This window comes from Alligator mississippiensis, chromosome 2, assembly GCF_030867095.1.
Source record: "Alligator mississippiensis isolate rAllMis1 chromosome 2, rAllMis1, whole genome shotgun sequence".
Lineage (NCBI taxonomy): Eukaryota > Metazoa > Chordata > Crocodylia > Alligatoridae > Alligator > Alligator mississippiensis.
In genome coordinates, this window is record NC_081825.1 from 14,987,170 (window position 1) to 15,005,269 (window position 18,100).

Below are 18,100 nucleotides of genomic sequence, written 5' to 3' on the forward strand. Positions count from 1 at the left end.
TATTTAAGAAAGGGAAGGAGGAGGATCCAGGGAACTACAGACTGGTCAGCTTCACTTCAGTCTCTTGAAAAATCATGGAGCATATCCTCAAGGAATCCATTTCTAAGCACTTAGAAGACAAGAAGGTGATTAGGAGTAGTTGGCATGGATTTGCCTGGGGCAAGTCATGCCTGACCAACCTGATTGCCTGCTATGATGACATATTGGCTCTTTGGATGTGGGGAGACAAGCAGATGTGGTGTACCTTGACATCTGCAAGGCTTTTGATATAGTCTCCCACAACATTCTCGCAGGCAACCTAAGGAAGTACAGACTAGATGAATGGACTGTAAGGTGGATAGAAAACTGTTTGGAGCATTGGGCTCAGAGGGTGGTAATCAATGGCTCCATGTCTAGTTGGCAGCTGGTATCAAGTGGAGTGCCCCAGGGGTCGGTCCTGGGGTCGGTTTTGTTCAATGTCTTCATCAACGACCTGGAAGATGGCATAAAGTGCACCTTCAGGAAGTTTGCAGATGACACCAAGCTGGGGGGTGTAGTAGATATGCTGGAGGGTAGGACTAGGATTCAGAGTGACCTAGATAAAGTGGAGGATTGGGCCAAAAGAAATGTTGAGGTTCAGTGAGGACAAGTTTGAAGTCCTGCACTTAGGCCAAACCAGTCCCATGCACCAGTACAGGCTGGGGGCTGACTGGCTGGGCAGCAGCTCTGCAGAAAAAGACCTGGAAGTTACAGAGGACAAGAAGCTGAATATGAGCCAACAGTGTCAAGAAGGCTAATGGCAAACTGGGCTGCATTGATAGAAGTGTTGCCAGTAGGTCAAAGGAAGTGATTATTTCCCTCTATTCAGCCCTGGTGAGACCACATCCTGTGTTCAGTTTTGAGTCCTTCACTGCAGAAAGGATGTGGACTCCAGTCTCCAAAATCGGAGAAGATCCAGCAGAGAGCAACAAAAATGGTTTGCGGGCTGGGGGACATGACTTCTGAAGGGAGGCTGAGGGAACTGGGCTTAGTTAGTCTGGAGCAGAGAAGACTTAGAGGGGATTTGATAGCAGCCTTCAACTCCCTGAAGGGGGGCTCCAAAGGGGATGGAGCTGGACTGTTCTCAGTAGTGGCAGGTGACAGAACAAGAAGCAACGGTCTCAAGTTGCAGCACGAGAAGTTTAGGTTGGATATTAGGAAGAATTTGCTCACTAGAAGGGTAGTAAAACACTGAACATTTTAGCCAGAGAGGTGGTGGGATCTCAATCCTTGAAGGTTTTTAAGACTCGGCTCAACAAAGCTTTGGCTGGGATATTCTAGTTGGGGGATGGTCCTGCCGTGAGCAGGGTGTTGGACTAGATGACTTCCTGAGGTCCCTTCCAACCCTAAGTAAATCTGTTTAAAACCAAACAAGCCAAAGGCACTTTCTAGCATGCAAGTTGACAAAGAGCAGCCATTTAATGCAGGTCACTCCAAGGAGACATTTAAATCAAGCAATATAGGCACAACACCAAGATGTCAGCAATTATCAGCGATCACTCTCCATATTTATCACTTAAACACAAAGAGCTTTGGCATGAGAGAGAAGGCAGGTTACCACAATAGGATCATGCAGTTTCTTAACTTGGCTTGCATTTAAATGTATTTCTGTAATTTTTGTTTGAAATGGTTGTAGCCTTTTTGAAGAAAAAAAAAGATGCCTCATCTGATGGCGCCAGCTGTAAAGATAATTAATGGCTCTGTTTTGTTGTAGGCCCTTTGTAGTCATTTTGGTTTTCGTGTGCCTCCTGTACATCCTGAAGTTAAGCTGGGGCCCTGACGCATGTAAGAAAATCCATTATGTGGACCCGCAACGTGTAAAGGTCTGTTATCTTTTGCCTATATTCAGTAAATATTGCTGATGTACAAAACAGAGTGTTGGAAAATCCACTATACTCGGATTTATACCGAGGGAGTCATATGCTGAAGTCCTTTGAATTAATTAAGGGTGAATTAATTTTGTATTACAGTCTGCTTCATTTTTTGCATTGAACAGCTGAGGTCTGCACAAGACTTGAAGCATGAGACTTGCACAGAGAAACTGTAGAGATGTAGGGGTAAAATGGGAAAGGGGAGCTAATGAGCTGTAGGTATAGTTCTCAGAAATATCTACCCTGATTTCTACTTGAAGCACCCCAAACACAGATTACTGCATCTGGAGATTAAATCGGGTCTGGTCAGGGCCCACCCTCCCTCAGTGTCCGTGGCCCCAGAACGGTGGAAAGCAGAACCTCCTCGCTTCGGTGTCATTGGACTGACATTGTGCTTCCCTCTCCTCGTATGGACCTACAGTGAGAGGCTGGGGGAAATGGGGAGAGCCACAGAGTGGAGTCATTCGAGTCGGAGAAGCCGAAGCAGAGTGTTTAGGACAGGGGTGGACAATTATTTGGGCCTGTGGGCCATGGAGTCTTTGTGAAGTGTCACGGGCTGGGCAAGCTGCCTTCCCTGCCCCCCATTCCCTCCTGCATACAGCTCATCAAACCTCCCTAAGTGGCCCTGCTCCGCGCTCGGCTGGGTGGCCGGGACAGGGTTGCGGGCAGGCAGGGAGCAGCATCTGGGAGTGGGATGGACGAGTGGGGCTGGGATTGCGAGGCAGTGACAGCACGGGGCTGGAGCCTGGGGCAGAGCCATGTGATCTGCCCACGTGCCCCTGCCGTGGGCACCAGTTTTGTGGGCAGGGGCATGCGGCGAGTGGATTGCGGCTCTGCCCCGGGCCCTGGCCCCATACCGTCACTGCTCAGTGATCGGGGGGGGGCCTCCATGGAGACTGGCTAGGACCTACGTGAGCAAGGGCGTGCAGCCAGGTGGATGGGATGGGGAGGAAATTATTTTAATAAGACAGGTTAGCAGTTAGTTGGTAATGTGTTTGGGCCAAGTGCCAAAAACCCCTGCAACCTACACTTCAAAGATGTTGGTGGGTCAGGGATGGATGGTGGGGGAGCCACAAGGGGCCCAATCTTTGTCATGGCAGCACAGCCCCAGCCCCTTCCCTGATGTGCATGTGCAGCCGCTGTCGGCAGTGAGCAAGGCCAGGGCTGCTGCGAGCAGTCCAGGGTCCCGGCAGGCCCTTGCTGCCTGCCACAGAGCCCAGGCTGCTTGCAGGAGGCAGCCACAAAGCTGCAAGTGGCTGCCCCCGAGTCTTGGCCTGGCTCATTGCCGGCAGTGGCTGCACATACGCCTTGGGACACTTGGTGAGGAAGGGACCAGGGCTGCACAACCAACCTCAACTGACCTGGAGCTTCCTCCCACCCTGCCCTTGCCCCCGGCAGCCTGGTGCTCCATAGTGCTGCTTCACTGACTTGGGTGCACCTCCCAGGCTGTCCAGTTCCTTGGGTCAAGCATGCAGGGTGATGCAGCCAAACGCTGCACTTCTTGCAGGTATTCAGCTCATCCAGCTCTATGCTGCCTGCCCACGTGCTGCTGCTCAGTCCCTTCCCAGCCATGTGCCCCGAGGCGCACCCTCAATTGCCATCACCGCAGAGCCCCGACCTGGGGCTCTGGAGCCCGGCACAGCCTTCTTGTTGCCTGCTGCAAGCAGCCCAAGCTCCGTGGCTAGTGGCAGCTGCCCAAGTCCAGACCAGCTGTGGTGTGCTGAGCAAAATAGCCTTGCATGCCATGCTCTGGCACACGTGCTGGGGGTTTCAGACCCCTGATATAGTGGGTTTTTAAACCATTGTATAAACATAATGCTTTTGAGATGAAGTCGAGTTCACTGGTACAAATGCTGCAAGTCCTGTCTTGCATCTGTAGTGTTTCTGGTTTTTGCATCACTGGCAATGCAGCTTTTAGTTAACGAGTTACTGATGTGTGGGACAGGGCAAAATGTAGGCTTTCCTGCACCTGCATTTGCTGTGCTGTTAACATGCTTTGTAAATAAAATACCTGGATATTTCCTGAAAGCATTCAGGAAATGGACATGCTTTGTAAAAACGTACCACTTTTACTAACATTTTTCAAATGAAAACTTATTTACCCTTAAAAAAAGGCCAGAGGATTTAAAAGTTGTGAATTCACAGGACCACCCTACAAAGACTATTCCAGATTTTTACTGAGTGCTTTAACATTTTCCCTCAGTTGCTTGTTCAACTTGCCTTGTCTTCTTAAAGACTACATCTGCTAGTTTACTGCGATTGCCAGTATTTTTGTGACTTAAATTATATGTCTCTTGTTTTCAGAGAACACAAAAATATGCCAAACACGTGTTGCAAGGAGAATGTCGATCTTCTTTTGTGAAAAAGGAGATGAGAAGAGTATTTTCAGAGAAGTACGATGCAGATATATATCCCTTTGTAGGGGAAGTCAAACATTTGGATGAAGCTGTGTTTAAATATGAACCACCCTTTGGATTTCAAAAGTTCTCTGATCGGCTCCAGAAACTTTTGGAGCTTTTACCAGAGCACGAGTTTCTGGCAAACTTGAAGCTGAAGCACTGTAAACGTTGTGTAGTCATTGGGAGTGGTGGACTCCTCCACGGCGTGGGATTAGGTCATACATTGGATCAGTTTGATGTTGTCATAAGGTACATATTTCTCTTGTACATGCTGCTTTATCTCTTGCTTACAAGCGGTTTTCCTCTTCTGTGGGGAAGAAATCTGAAACCTCATTTACTTTGTAAATCTCTGTTTGAAGCTGCTAATATTGAAATGACTTTGGGCTTTCCAGTATTTTGCATATGGTGAAGAAGAAAACAACTTGCTCAAGTGCATGTTACAGGGACACGTATCTGTAATGATTACAGGGTGCATAACCACAAAATGTACATGTTCAGAATAGTACTTTAGAAACTGGTGCAGTCACAGACTAAGGAGGTTGTAAGTGCATCACATGTTTTTAACATGAGTGTCTGAGTGTGGTGACCGAGGCATTTGAATTAACTTCTTCAGCTCTTGGTTGTCTGGGTAAGCTTATGAGCAAGTTTGCTTTTATGATCGCTGATATTTCATATATTTATGCGTGCAGGAAGCTGCAGGGTAATAAAAGGATTTATTACTTTATTTTAAGAGTAAAAGGCAAGTTAATTCCTTCAGAAGGCTGGGTAGAAAGAATGATACGTGGGCAGCAGAGCTCATGCTAAATACTCTCAAATTAAAAAACGACAAATACCATGTTGAATTTTAGAAACAAAAATAAGGCTTTACTGCTTTTAATTATCATTCCTCTTGAAGAGTCAAGAGATTTCAAAGCTTTTTTTTTCTTGTTGCCAAAAGACTTACTTATTGAATTCCAGTCACAGTTTTGCAAACCAGTTAGACATTGAAATTCGGTGGGTATTACTGATAGCTATATGGCACAGAGCTTTTTCAGTATTGGTGAAAATAAGCAGGGAGCTTGCTTTGGGTCAACTTGAATTAGCAGAATGTAGTATATGTCTTTGCATATTTACACCCCCAAATAAGACGTACACCTTTTTTTGGGAAGGCAAAATGAAGAAAGTTTTTTTTTTTTTCTCTTCTTAACTGACCAGTTCAGAATCAGTTTCCTCATTTAAAGACACGCATTTAAACTCCAACTATTTGGGTTGGTCTAATAAAAGATATCAAATTCGCCCAAGGAACCTTGTCTGCATTTAAAGATACGCATTTTAGATTGCTAATTTTTTGGGGGAAAGTGAATGTGGTATGTGAATAAATAAATATGAAACCCTTGCAGTACTATTTATTTCATCACTTTGAAGTGTAGGCTCTTTAACTGACACAATACAAACTTTAAAATAATCTTGGTATAGAGCTGCCTAACAGGTGATGGAAGGTGATTGAATTTGTGGGATAAGAAATAGACCTATTTGTTGATAGCATTCTCAAATACAAATTGTATGGCTAATAATATTCACTTGTTAAGTATTTCTGCACTATTTTAATAAAATTGGACAGCTTGTTTACTTCATATCTTGTTTTTACTCTTTAGATTAAATGATGCACCAGTTCAAGGATATACGGCTCATGTTGGTAACAAAACTACCATAAGGATGACCTATCCAGAGGGAGCCCCACTTTCTGAAAATGAGTATTATCCTGGCAGCTTGTTTGTTGCCGTTTTATTTAAACGTGTTGATTTTGATTGGCTTCAAGCAATGATAAAAAATGAAACATTGGTACGTAGGCTATACTTCAGGCTATTTTTTATATCAGTGTTGTATGTACACTTACAAGAATGCTTTTCCAAAGATAGTGCTTATTTACTGGCAGGTAATCTTACAACATCTGGAAAGCTTAATCCAAGTCAAAATATGTTTTACTTTAAGTGACTTGCTCGAAGTCATGGAACTAAGTATAGAACAGGGATCGGCAACATTTTTGGGCAGAGTGCTGAAAACACCCTCAGCCTCACCTTGTAAGATGTTGGCATGCCACGGGCAGAAAGCAGGGTAGCCACAAAGGTCCTGATCCTTGTGGCAGCACAGCCCTGGCCCCTTCCCCACCGTCCATGCCAACATGTGCATGCCCACCATGGAGCCCAGGCTGCTCCCAGCAGGCAGCGGAAAGGCTGCAAGCAGCTGCATTGGGGTCTGCGGAGCCCCAGCCTGGCTCATTGCTGGCGGCGGGCGCACACGCACCTCGATGGATGGCAGCGAAGGAGCCGGGGCTGCCCTCCCACAACAAGGATTGGGCCCCACAGCCCCCCACCGTCTGCCCTGAGGTGTGGCAAGCAAAATGCCTTCACGTGCCATGCTGTGTCATGGGTGCCGGGGTTTACCTACGCCTGCTATAGGAATAGGATAACCCCAATACCAAGCCTGTTTCTTTAGCTGCTAAAATAAATGCTTCTGAGGTAGGCTCGCATGCATGTAGTGTTATTGCTGTCAACTGATGTTGGTTACAGACTTCAGTGTCTAGTAGATTGGTTCATTACTTGAACAAAGCAAGCCATTTCTTTTAGCATTTAAGAGACACTAAAGCAGGGGTTGTCAACCAGGGGCACGCATACCCTTGGGGCTACTTTGAAAGGACCCAGGGGGTATGTGGGGGTGGGTGGCAATGAAGTGCTGCCATCCCACGCTAGTGCCTCACGGGAGCAAAGCTGGGGTGCGGCGAGAGCAGTGCCGCACAAACGCTGCGCTGCCACCACTCGCCATGTTGTCCGTCGTCCTTGTCTCCCTCCCCCCCCCCTCGCGGTATACTTATTAAAAAGGGGGCCACCAGAGTTACACTTATTAAAAAAGGTTGAAAACCCATGCACTAAAGTATAGATAGTGGTACTTCAAGTACCCATAAAGTATCTCTGAATTATTAAATAGTGATACGTTTTGGAGGAAAATCTGTCTGGTTATTTAGCTGTTTGAAACACAAGCGGTATTATAGATCAGTAATTCTTGACCTTTTTCACCCTACAGACTCCTTCCTTCATGGTCAAGTCCTCCTCTCCCAAAGTGTTTCTGGCACCTGGGGGATCCCTGTGTGCTAGCCTTTCTGCCAAACTAGTCTACCAACAGCATGAGATTGAGGTTCACTGGGTATTACTGATTCAGGCAGCTCTGCTGCTTCTTATGGTGGGGTCAGTGCTCATCAATAGGGACCCAGGTTTTCTGTTTCCCACAGGAACACGGAGAAAACTATGGATTTTCCCCTTTACTGGAGAAAAATGTGGATTTCTCATTTTACCAGCGAACCTGTGGATTTTTGCAGTTTTGCAAAGAGCTCCCTGCAGGCTGGCAGAGTTCCAGCCTGCAAGGGGCTGGAGGGAGTGGGAGGAGGGTGGTCAGGCAGGGGCAGGATGTGCATCTATATACACCTGCCCCTGGGCAGTCTGGAGAGCAGCTCCCACAGGTAAAGGTGGGGGGGGGGGATGATTGAGGCCCCCATAGGGAGGGAGGTGGCTTGGCGGGGCTGGGGCTGCTGCCCAGGTGGGTGATGTGTGGGGCTTGGGGCTCAGGGTTGCAATGCATGGCTGCATGCCCCTAATGTGGAGTGGGACTGGGTCGGGTCGCAGGGGACTTGTGCGGGAGGGGCTGGCTCCCTGCTGCTGCATGCACTCCTGGGGGGTGGGGAGGGGGGACCCATGACCCGCATCTGTGCACGGGGCAGTTTGCAGGCTCGGGCTTCCTCCCCTGCTGCCCTCCCCACACAGAGGGAGCTGCGGAGGCAATGGCATGGGGTTGTACCCCTTATTGCTGCCGTGTGCGCAGGGGATGTGTCGCCGCTGGGTTGCGGAGGCCTCAAGGGAGGGCAGCAGAGTGGGAGCCTGAGCCTGGAGCGGCAGCAGGTGGGGGAGCTGGCCTTTGCTGCAGGAGCCCCCACCTCCTGCCAGGGGCAGGGGACTGTGGACCTGGGTGCTTGGCCCCATAGCCCTGGCAGCTGGGGACCCCCTCTGGCAGGGCTGGGGGGGCAGGGAGCTGGGGGGTGAGGGAGTGAGGGTCACGAGTAGGGCCAGCAGGCTGTGGCAGGGAGAGTGAGGGGCACTAGCAGGACTCGGGGTGGGAGTGGGGGAGTGAGGAGCCTTTCATTTTAATCATGGATTTTGGGGGTTTTATTGGAGAATTTGTGATTTTTTTCTTCAGGGAAAACCAGGATCCCTGCTCATCAATCAGCTTTGTGCCGGGTATATTTAGATGAGGGATTGGGAGTCCCCATCCTGCTATCCCTCCTTGAGGCTCACATGCAGCACCTCCAGCCTGCTGGTTTAGAAAAACTGTTTTAAAGTACGCAGGTTAAGGGAATATAACCCTAGTTATCAGAGTCCTTTTTTTTCCTCCCATCAGGCAGAACTGACCACCTTCATCTGTTACTGCAGCCAGCTGACATGCATTCAGTAGCATGCACTATAGTGGTTGGTACAGTATTTAGTACTTTATATTAGGATGGATTTTTTTTTTCTTTTGCAGTTTTACAAGCAAAAATTAGGTCCGACTGCCTTGGGATACTGAAACAATTTAACAGAGAAATTATCCTTAAACTCAGAGCTTAAATTTTGTTTTTCTGATCTCAAACCAAATTACTTGAATTTTTAGTGTAACAGGCATAAACATGCCAAACTTGTGAAACTTTGAGAAGCTTTTGCTACGTAATCTCTCAGGATCAAGGCAAGATGTGATTTCTGTGGGGCACAAACTAATCTGTCATGTAACTTCAAAACCTGTTTTGGGGAGGGGAAGAAAGGGAATGGTCTTATTTATGGCTGCCTGCAACTCTTAATTCAAGCTCCTCATGTATATTCATCATCTTTAAATTAAATATTTGTATGCTGTCTGTCCTGCCTGACGTTTCTGTCTTTCTATTGCAAAGATTGGATGTTGCTCCCTTTATGCTCAGCTATTTGTTGTTGTTCTCCTCGAGGCCCTATTCCTTACATGCCGCAGGCTACTCAAATGCCTCTCTGAAGATAGAATTTCTTACTCAATACGCCCTCTTCTGTTGTGCATATCTCTGCACTATCCGAGTGCTTCACAAACACTTGAATGGATCGCAGTGTATTTACACAAGTGGCTGAATAACAGTTGCACTGAACCTGGGTTCTGTGCCAGGGTTAGGTTCCTAATCCTCCTGCAAAGACATGTTTGTGAACTTAGCTGGAGGTAAAGAGTCTCGGCAAACAGTTGTGAGAGACAGGGTGCGGCAGCTGTGGGTCTCGGGCATTGCTCCAGCTGATTGAAGAAGGCTGTGCATTGTGAAGTAAAAGCCACAGCAAGTAACCTGCTGCAAATTAAGCAGATTGCAAACAATCCCTATATGAAAAAGTTGGGTTTTAACGTGCAACTACTAACCTTTACTGTTCAAGGGATAGAGAAAGCAGATCCCTACATAAAGCTGCTTCGCACCCAAGGGCTTTCAAGTCCCTGCTCCAAATATGGAAGCAATAGAGCATTTCAAAAACAAGATTTCTTTAATGTTAGAAAAACTTTTATTTAGTCTTGTTCTCAGAAATGACTGATCCTTTTTTGGCTGAAATTCTCTAAAAAAAAAAAAAAAAAAAAAAAAAAAAAAAAAAAAAATCGCAAATCTGAGGCAGGCATGGAAGATTTCAGCCTTAGTGGTTAGCATTGAAAACTCACCAGTAATTGAAAATGGAGTCTTGTAATGAAGTACTGGGAAAACTTAGTAGGTGATGCTATCCATCACCACTGTAGACCATGAATGATTCTTTACTTTTCTTGCTATATTGGCAGGAAAGTGTAATGGATGGAAAGGAAGTAACTCGTTCACCGGGTGCTTTGTGGGAGAATGTGCTTGGCACAGAAAAAATGCACCTTTTTGCATTGTTCATTTGCACATTGGAACACAACTTTATGGAGAAGAGCATGAAATAGACTTTAGGGCCAGGGATAGACATTACACACAAACCAGTATAAGTGATCAGAAATTGGTTCAAACCTGTAACACAACAGAAGTTCAGTGTGTACAAACTGCTTTCAAAATGACAAAACTGGTTTAAGATAAATCTGGATGGATGTAGTATCAGACTTAGCTGATTTAGGTTAAATTAGCTTATTAAACTTCTGTCGTAGATCCCCTGCGGATTCAAGTTGACTCACAGTCCCCCAGCATCCCAGAATGCTTTTCAACTCCCCTGCAACCCCCCTCCCCCCAAGCCCAACTTGCAGGGTGGGCGCCTTAGCTTTGGTCCCAGCTGTCTGCTCTAGCACTCCCCAGCTTCTGGCCTGGGCCACTGCAGGCATGTGGCTGCATTTCTGAAATATAAAGTGAATGTCTGTTCACCTGCTTATTGGTTCAATCTATGCAGTTTAGACTAACCTGCGAAGATTAAATCGATTCAGACTTGGGCTTTTTGATTGTCTGTACTTAGTCTAATGGATCATTGGGTGTGGGTCTCTTAATCAGTTCTGCATCAGATCCTCTCTGCTAATTGTTTTTTTTTAATTGGCGGGGGGGTCAGATGCAAGTCTTTTGGATTTGACTGTTGCATTAGTAATCTCTCAAAGCAGTACACTTGTCCTTCAATGGACATTTGCAATGAGGAACTGCCCATTTCAAAATACAGGTAAAATGTAGCAGGTACAGGAGCTGAGAATAGATACCTGAGTCTGTCTCTGGCAATTGCTATGGAAATAGTCACATTTTCCTGCTTCTTTGAATGGTTTTTGTTTACTCTCTTGCTCTGTGAAACCCCCAAAAGTCTAGAGGACTGGGGTGATCAGCAAGGGAATGGACACAAAACACAGTTGGACAGTCAAAGTATTGTATGTACCCAAATCCAAGGCGACTTTGAATTTAAAATCCACCCCCCCCCCAATAATTAGATTCTATATATAGAAAATGTATGAGTTTGTTATAATATTCCATTTAATAGAGTCTCATTTTCGGAGGGTCATCTTTAAATTCATCCTCACCATTGCAATGGGAAAAGTAGCAGCACTCATCCCCCCCTGTGCAGCCTGTCTGCGCCCCCCTGTAGCCTGTGCCTGCCTCTTTGCCCCTTTCCCTGCCACATGGGTGGGTGCTGGGGCCAGAGTTTCTTTCTGTGTGCTTCATGCCTCAGAGGGGATGGAGCTAGAGCCATGCCTGATAGGAAGCAGCAGGGGTTGGGGCGGGTATTAAAGTATTGATTTAAAAAAAAAAAATCTGAGAGTAGTAAAATTTATACTGATCTCGGAAGTCTGTTGTAAGTCACTTTGTTGCAGTTTAATCTGATTCGTGTGTTTTAATGGAAGCAAACAGAGTGCTGTGTCCTCAATACCAATTTGTTATGGCAGTGTTAAGTTTTCCTATCTTACCTTATTGTGGGGTTTTGTTTCCCGTTTACTCAGCCTCTCTGGGTGCGACTGTTCTTTTGGAAGCAGGTTGCCGAGAAAATTCCTTTATCATCAAAGCAATTTCGGATTTTGAATCCGCTAGTTGTCAGAGAGACGGCCCTGGATATGCTACAGTACCCTGAGCCTCGATCAAAATTCTGGGGTTGGGATCAGGTAAGTTGCCACCTTTTGGCCAAGGATGCTGCCTAGAGAAGAAATTCATGGCTTTAGACACCTAATGGGATATAAGATAAAATAAAAAGATTTTGGCTCTTCTTTCATTGTCATCTTTGTGCAGGTTTGCCCTTATTATGAAGCATCAGAGAAACTGCTTCTTCTCAGAGAGGCTCTTTTTATTTTCTCTTAAATTCTGATAAAGTAATGTGGTACAGATTTCTTGCAAACCATGGAAAATACAAACCTGGGTTCATTTTAAAATTGGGGGTTATGTTTGTGTTTGTTCACATACCGAGACCTGTATCTGATGCCTTTTTTTAGTATTAAAAAGATACTTCAGAAAAATGCAGTAGGGCTAAGTTTATATCAACACAATGGATGTGTCCTAAGCTATGGACTCCACTAAAATATGTAATGCTTAAGGCTGTCTCAATCACTTGCCTTCCCCTTTACTGAGAAGCATTTCGCCCTAATTATAGAATGCAAGGATGGTACTTCATTAGTGAAATCAAAGCTTTATGTAAGTTAATAAGTGAATAATTTAGCGTGTATGATATCCAGCAGAAGAAATAAAGTAGGATATACATGATTCTTCTGTATAAAGGGCTAATTTGCAGTGAAAACTGGTTTCTATTGGAACAAAGTCTTTGAGGAGCGCTATTGCCTAATGCATTAAACATGATCTCACAATTAATCTAGATGAGGAAAAGCCGTGGTTAACCTTGCACTAGCGGGTTCCAGAGACTCAGTGGTTTTACCTCCTTTGTTCAAACAGTAAGTCTTTAACTGTAGCATGGTTGGAAGTTTGACTTTAACCATTCAGTTCTTCGTTTGATGAATTTGAGATGTGCTAATGGACTCTGAAATAGTATTTTTAGCCTTCAAAGTGGTGGTCCTGCTTGCAGTGAAGAGATAATAACTCATGACTTCTCCATAACAGTAGCACAAGCTGATGCCTCCTAATAAACTATTGCAAAGGTAGAAGGCTAGAAAACTGGAAGGGGACTAGAGTTATGTTCTAAATAGATGTGATTTTCCTTGTAGAACGTACCAACAATTGGGGTCACTGCTGTTGTTCTGGCCACACATCTATGCGATGAAGTGAGCTTAGCGGGATTTGGATATGACCTTGAACAACCCAACACGCCTTTGCATTACTACGACAACCTTTGCATGGCTGCGATGAATGAACAAACAATGCACAATGTGACAACGGAAACAAGATTTCTACAAAAACTGATTAAAGAAGGAGTTGTGAAAGACCTGACCGGAGGCATACATTGTGAATTCTGCACTAAGTCAAGCTGATGACTGGACCTGAGTGCAAAGTATTTTCTTTAGGTTTTTCCAAACTTGTGGGGAGGCCGTTTCAATGTTTGCATCCTATGGACATTATGTTAGAATCATCATTTTTTTGTATTTTTGTTACATTTTTTAACAAGTAGTTGTGTTTGTTGGGGTTTGAAATATATTTTCAGGCCAGATTTACTTTGCACACATTTGTGGTTAGCTATATAAATACAATATTGAGTTGAGAGAAATGTCTTTAAGATATTTAATGTTTTAAATTGACTGAAGAAAAAAATGGGAGATTTTTGTTGTTTTATATGTGAATGGCACACTCCATTCTAAGTATGTGTTTGCCTAACTTAGAGGAGATTTATTCCCATGGAAGTATCCATGCCTTTGTGGGTCCAGTTCTCATGCATAGCTCTTCATTGTGTGCAACGAGGAAAGCAAAGCATGTTTTTTCTAAATGACTTCGTTGTTTGCAGATTAACTATTCTTAGTGGTAGATCTCACACTTATGTGTAACCTTCCTCAAACCTCTCATATTCCCCCGGTGTGCAGATGCCTTCCTTTTTTTCAGTTGGGAGGGGAGGGGGGAGAAAAATCTGTTGCAGCAACAGAGTTGAATTTTCAGTTCTTGAATGCAGCACCTGAGCATGCCTGGTACAGAAATCATTGACCTGTGTACATGCTTTTGGTCTAGAATGGTATCATTTTAACCACTTGACGTATTTGGACCAAACCTTGCTGTAACCAGATTTAGTCTGCAGAAAGCTTCTACCTGAGCCAACACTTTCTACTTTCCCTCTCCTAGCTCCAAAATACCTGGTTGTAATGAGTTTGGTTCACGTCGGAGTTTAATTACCACCGTGCATCAATGTGGAATCTAGTTACCTTTGAGTGAGTTGAAAAAGCACTTTTTAGGGACGACATCAGCTTTTGGGCTATCTTTATAAAGGGGTTTGTCCTGACAGATGTGTGTGGAGGACGTACACTGTCGGAATCAAAACTGACGAGAAAAAGTTTCTTGTTTTGTTTTTTGTAACCTTTGCATTGTTGCAGTTAACATCCGGCCTGCTCTGCAGAAGTTTAAATACAAGATTGGTTTGAACTGATAGTGGCCCTTTTGAATCGTTTGGGAGGCAGATAAAGTTTATCTGGAGAATAGTTTGCTTCCTGAACGTCATAGACTAGCGTTTATAAGGCACAAATAACTTAAAGAAACTGACTGAGGGAGCAAAATGCACTATACGATGTCTGCTAAACAACAGTTGCCACTTTTAACAAAGTCCTTTGCAAAAGTACTGTCCAGTACATGGCTGGATACCATGTATCACACAACAAGCCAAACTGACAATTTGTGACCTGGTCTTGACAGTGTAATTTCATTTTGTAACTAATAGTAACAGTTATTTGTCTCCTTCTGTTTGAATGCTTTCTATCACTCCGTCCAAATGACAGCATGTGGAAAATGCCTTTTTTGGAGTATGGAAGCGTATCAGACGGTTGATTAAACTGAGCAGGTGAGGCACCGTTTTGAAAACCACGGACTGATTATCCAAGTGATGAACCTTCCTTTTATTCTTCTTGTCTGATGCATAAAGCATACTTTTAAAGATAGCAGCATGGTAAGTTACTTCAAGAAAACTCCATGTTGGAGCACAACCATAGGGTTCATCCTTGCCATGGAGACTAGGGCAAATGGATGATCTGACAAAGCAAATTGGTGCTGGCCATTATGTTGAGATGCAATAAAATGTCATTTTACAAAGCACGATGTTGAACGCAACAGCTGTGAACATACTCTTTTGGAAGTCCTGAGTCCCCGCGTTTCCCATGACCCAACTGCAAGTGATAGGAATCTTCAGCTATCATCAGACCTTCAGTGTCCATGGCACCGTTTGTGTTGTAGCAATTATATTCATAATATTTATCAGATTTTCCTGTCCTTGGAATCACCTAACCATTGTACTAGCAGTACCTTTCTAGGCCATGTTTTTTTATGTTTTTAAGAACGTTGTTTATTGTTTTTAAAAACAATTGTTTATTTAAAAAATAATTCCCAATATGTAAAAAGGTGCGTGTGTGTAAACCTCTTTACATATCGGGAATCATTTTTTTTAAATAGACAGTTGTTCTTAAACAGTGCTATTAGTGTTTCAGTTAATGCATAGCAGACTGATTCTTTTTCCTCTGTATTTAAGATGGTGAGCTACCTTCATCTCAGTCAGTATTCTGTGAAAAACTGTTTGGCAGAGTTCAAAATGTGTGTAGGGGAGGGTACAGGAGGGGCATTTGAACTGTTAATGTGCATCCTGCATCAGCTGCTGTCACACCAAAATACGACGCACTGATCTTGTTTTCATGTTTTATGTTAACTTAATAGAATGAAAGTTTGATTAAAGAAAACACATTAGCATCTCTCTTTGGAGTTGTTAAGTTTTGTCATCAGCTTTCCAAAATGGTTTAGGGTGGGGTTAAACTGTGCTCCCACTGGCTCCCGCAGCTACAATTAAAAAGTTGTTCTCCAGGGTAGAAAATATTTCATAGGATGCTTCTGTCCAGACTTGACCATTCATGAAATGGCAGTAGACTCAGGCTGTCAAAAGCAATAAACTGATGAAACCACTTTCTGCTTCTATAATTGTTTCATGGGCTGTTCTGCTTTCTGTGTTAAGACTGTTACAGACAGCACGTGTCTAATTTAATAGATCCCAGGCAATCGAGAGGAGGCCTTTCCTTTATATTGTCATCAGTTACTGAGTCCTTGATTTTTAATAACACATTAAGAGGAGAGCAGTCTTCTATAGTCTGTGTGGCCAGCTGCTTAGATGACAGTAGTTCATTCGTCATAGCACTCCTAGCATTTTAACAATGCTTACATTAAAAGCTCGTGTAATGAGACCTCAGCATTTAAGAGCCAATGTATTGTTACATACAAACTTTTCTTCTTATAAAAGCCTAATAGATGGGAGGACAGATCCATTCCCAGCATCAGCTTGTGTGCTTTCCTATTGTTACTGTGTGCCACATTTTATTATGTGGCATCTTAAACTATTCTAATTGTTTTTCTGAAATTTAGGGTTAGGCTGTACTTGCATTATCTGGAAACAGCAAAAATACGAATGACTAGCTCTGTTCAGTTTACAATTTTGAGACTCTCTAAGTCATAGAAAATTAGGGTTGGAAGGGACCTCAGGAGGTCACATCTAGTTCAACCATCTGCTCAAAGCAGGACCATCCCCAACTAGATCATCCCAGCCACGGCTTTGTCTAGCAGGTCTTAAAAACCCTCAAGGATGGAGACTCTACCACCTCTCTGGGTAGCCTGTTCCAGTTACCCAGAGAGTAACTTTACTATCCTCCTAGTGAGAGTATTTTTCCTAATATCTAACTGAAACATCCCTTGACACCGTTGCTCCTTATTCTGTCATCTGCCACCACTGAGAACAGTCCAGCTCCATCCTCTTTGGAGCCCCCCTTCAGGTAGTTGAAGGCTGCTATTAAACCCCCTCTCATTCTTCTCATCTCCAAACTAAACCCAGTTCCCTCAGCTTCTCCTCACAAGTCATGTCCCCTAGCCCCCTCACCATCTTCCTTGCCCCACCTTGGACTGTCTCCAGTTTGTCCACATCCTTTCTGTAGTGGGGGCCCCAAAACTGAACACAGCACTGCAGATGTGGCCTCACCAGTGAAGAGTAGAGGGGAAGAATCACTTCCCTTGATTTGCTGGCAGTGCTCCTACCAGTGCAGCCCAGGATGCCGTTAGCCTTCTTGGCAACAAGGGCACACTGTGTTGGTTCATATTGTCCACTATAAACCCCAGGTCTTTTTCTGCAGAGCTTCTGCTTGGCCAGTTGGTTCTTCTGTACTAAGTGCAGGACTTTGAACTTGTCCTTATTGTACCTCATGAGATTTCTTTTGGTCCAGTCCTCCAGTTTTTCGAAGTCTCTCTGAATCCTACTTCCAGTATATCCGCTATTCCTCCCCAGCTTGGTGTAATCAGCAAACGTGGTAAGGGTGCACTCTATCCCATCTTCCAGGTTGCTGATGAAGATACAGAACAAAACTGGCCCCTGGGGCACTCCACTTGATACTGGCTACCAGCTAGACATCAAGCCACTGATTACTATCCTCTGAGCCTGACGATCCAGCCACTTTTCTATCCAACTTACAATACGTTCATCCAGCTCGTACTTCCTTAGCTTGCTTGCTGGAGAGTTGTGGGAGACCATATCAAAAGCCTTGCTAAAGTCAAGGTATCATGATCATCCACTGTTTTTTCTGCATCTACAGAGCCAGTCATCTCATCATAGAAGGCAATCAGGTTGGTCAAGCATGACTTACCCTTGGTGCATCCATGCTGACTTTTCCTAATCGTCATCTCCTCCAAGTGCTAAGAAATCGATTCCTTGAGGACCTGCTCCATGATCTTTCTAGGGTGAGATTAACTGGTCTGTAGTTCCCTGGATCCTCCTTAAGTATTTTGGGACTTCTTCAATTGGAGTTCCTTTCTGGCAGGTTTATATAACTTGCAAACTTAAGACAATAAAACACTTTTTAAAATACAAATTCTAAATTCAGATATGGGGCTCTATTTAGTGGATGGCTATGAAGGTGACTCTTAAGGCCCCCCTCTACACATTACATTTATGCTGCGATTTAATAGTTTCATAGTTTCTTGGGTTGGAAGGGATCTGAACAGATCATCAAGTCTGACCCCCTGCCCTGGGCAGGAACAAGTGCTGGGTTCATAATGCCCCAGCCAGATATCTATCCAATCTCCTCTTGGAGACCCCCAGGGTAGGGGAGAGCACCACCTCCCTTGGGAGCCCATACCAGAGCCTGGCAACCCTAGCTGTAAAGCAGTGCCTCTCGCTATCAAGCCTGAACCTGCTCTCAATTTGTGGTCATTATTCCTTATTATCCCAG

The 18,100-nt window shown here is 44.5% G+C and overlaps 1 protein-coding gene across 8 annotated transcripts in view; it reads left to right on the forward strand.

Moving 5' to 3' along the window:
* Positions 1 to 15,591, forward strand: part of ST3GAL5 (ST3 beta-galactoside alpha-2,3-sialyltransferase 5) — a 65,525-nt gene extending 49,934 nt beyond the window's left edge. For all 8 annotated transcript variants that reach the window (XM_059721462.1, XM_059721464.1, XM_059721461.1 and 5 more), the window contains 5 exons: positions 1,733 to 1,841; positions 4,194 to 4,537; positions 5,923 to 6,109; positions 11,717 to 11,875; positions 12,923 to 15,591. In XM_059721462.1, the coding sequence (XP_059577445.1) occupies positions 1,733 to 1,841; positions 4,194 to 4,537; positions 5,923 to 6,109; positions 11,717 to 11,875; positions 12,923 to 13,186 (1,063 nt within the window). In that variant the 3' untranslated portion in view covers positions 13,187 to 15,591. The remainder of the gene's footprint in view (positions 1 to 1,732; positions 1,842 to 4,193; positions 4,538 to 5,922; positions 6,110 to 11,716; positions 11,876 to 12,922) is intronic.
* The last annotated feature ends 2,509 nt before the right edge of the window (positions 15,592 to 18,100 follow it).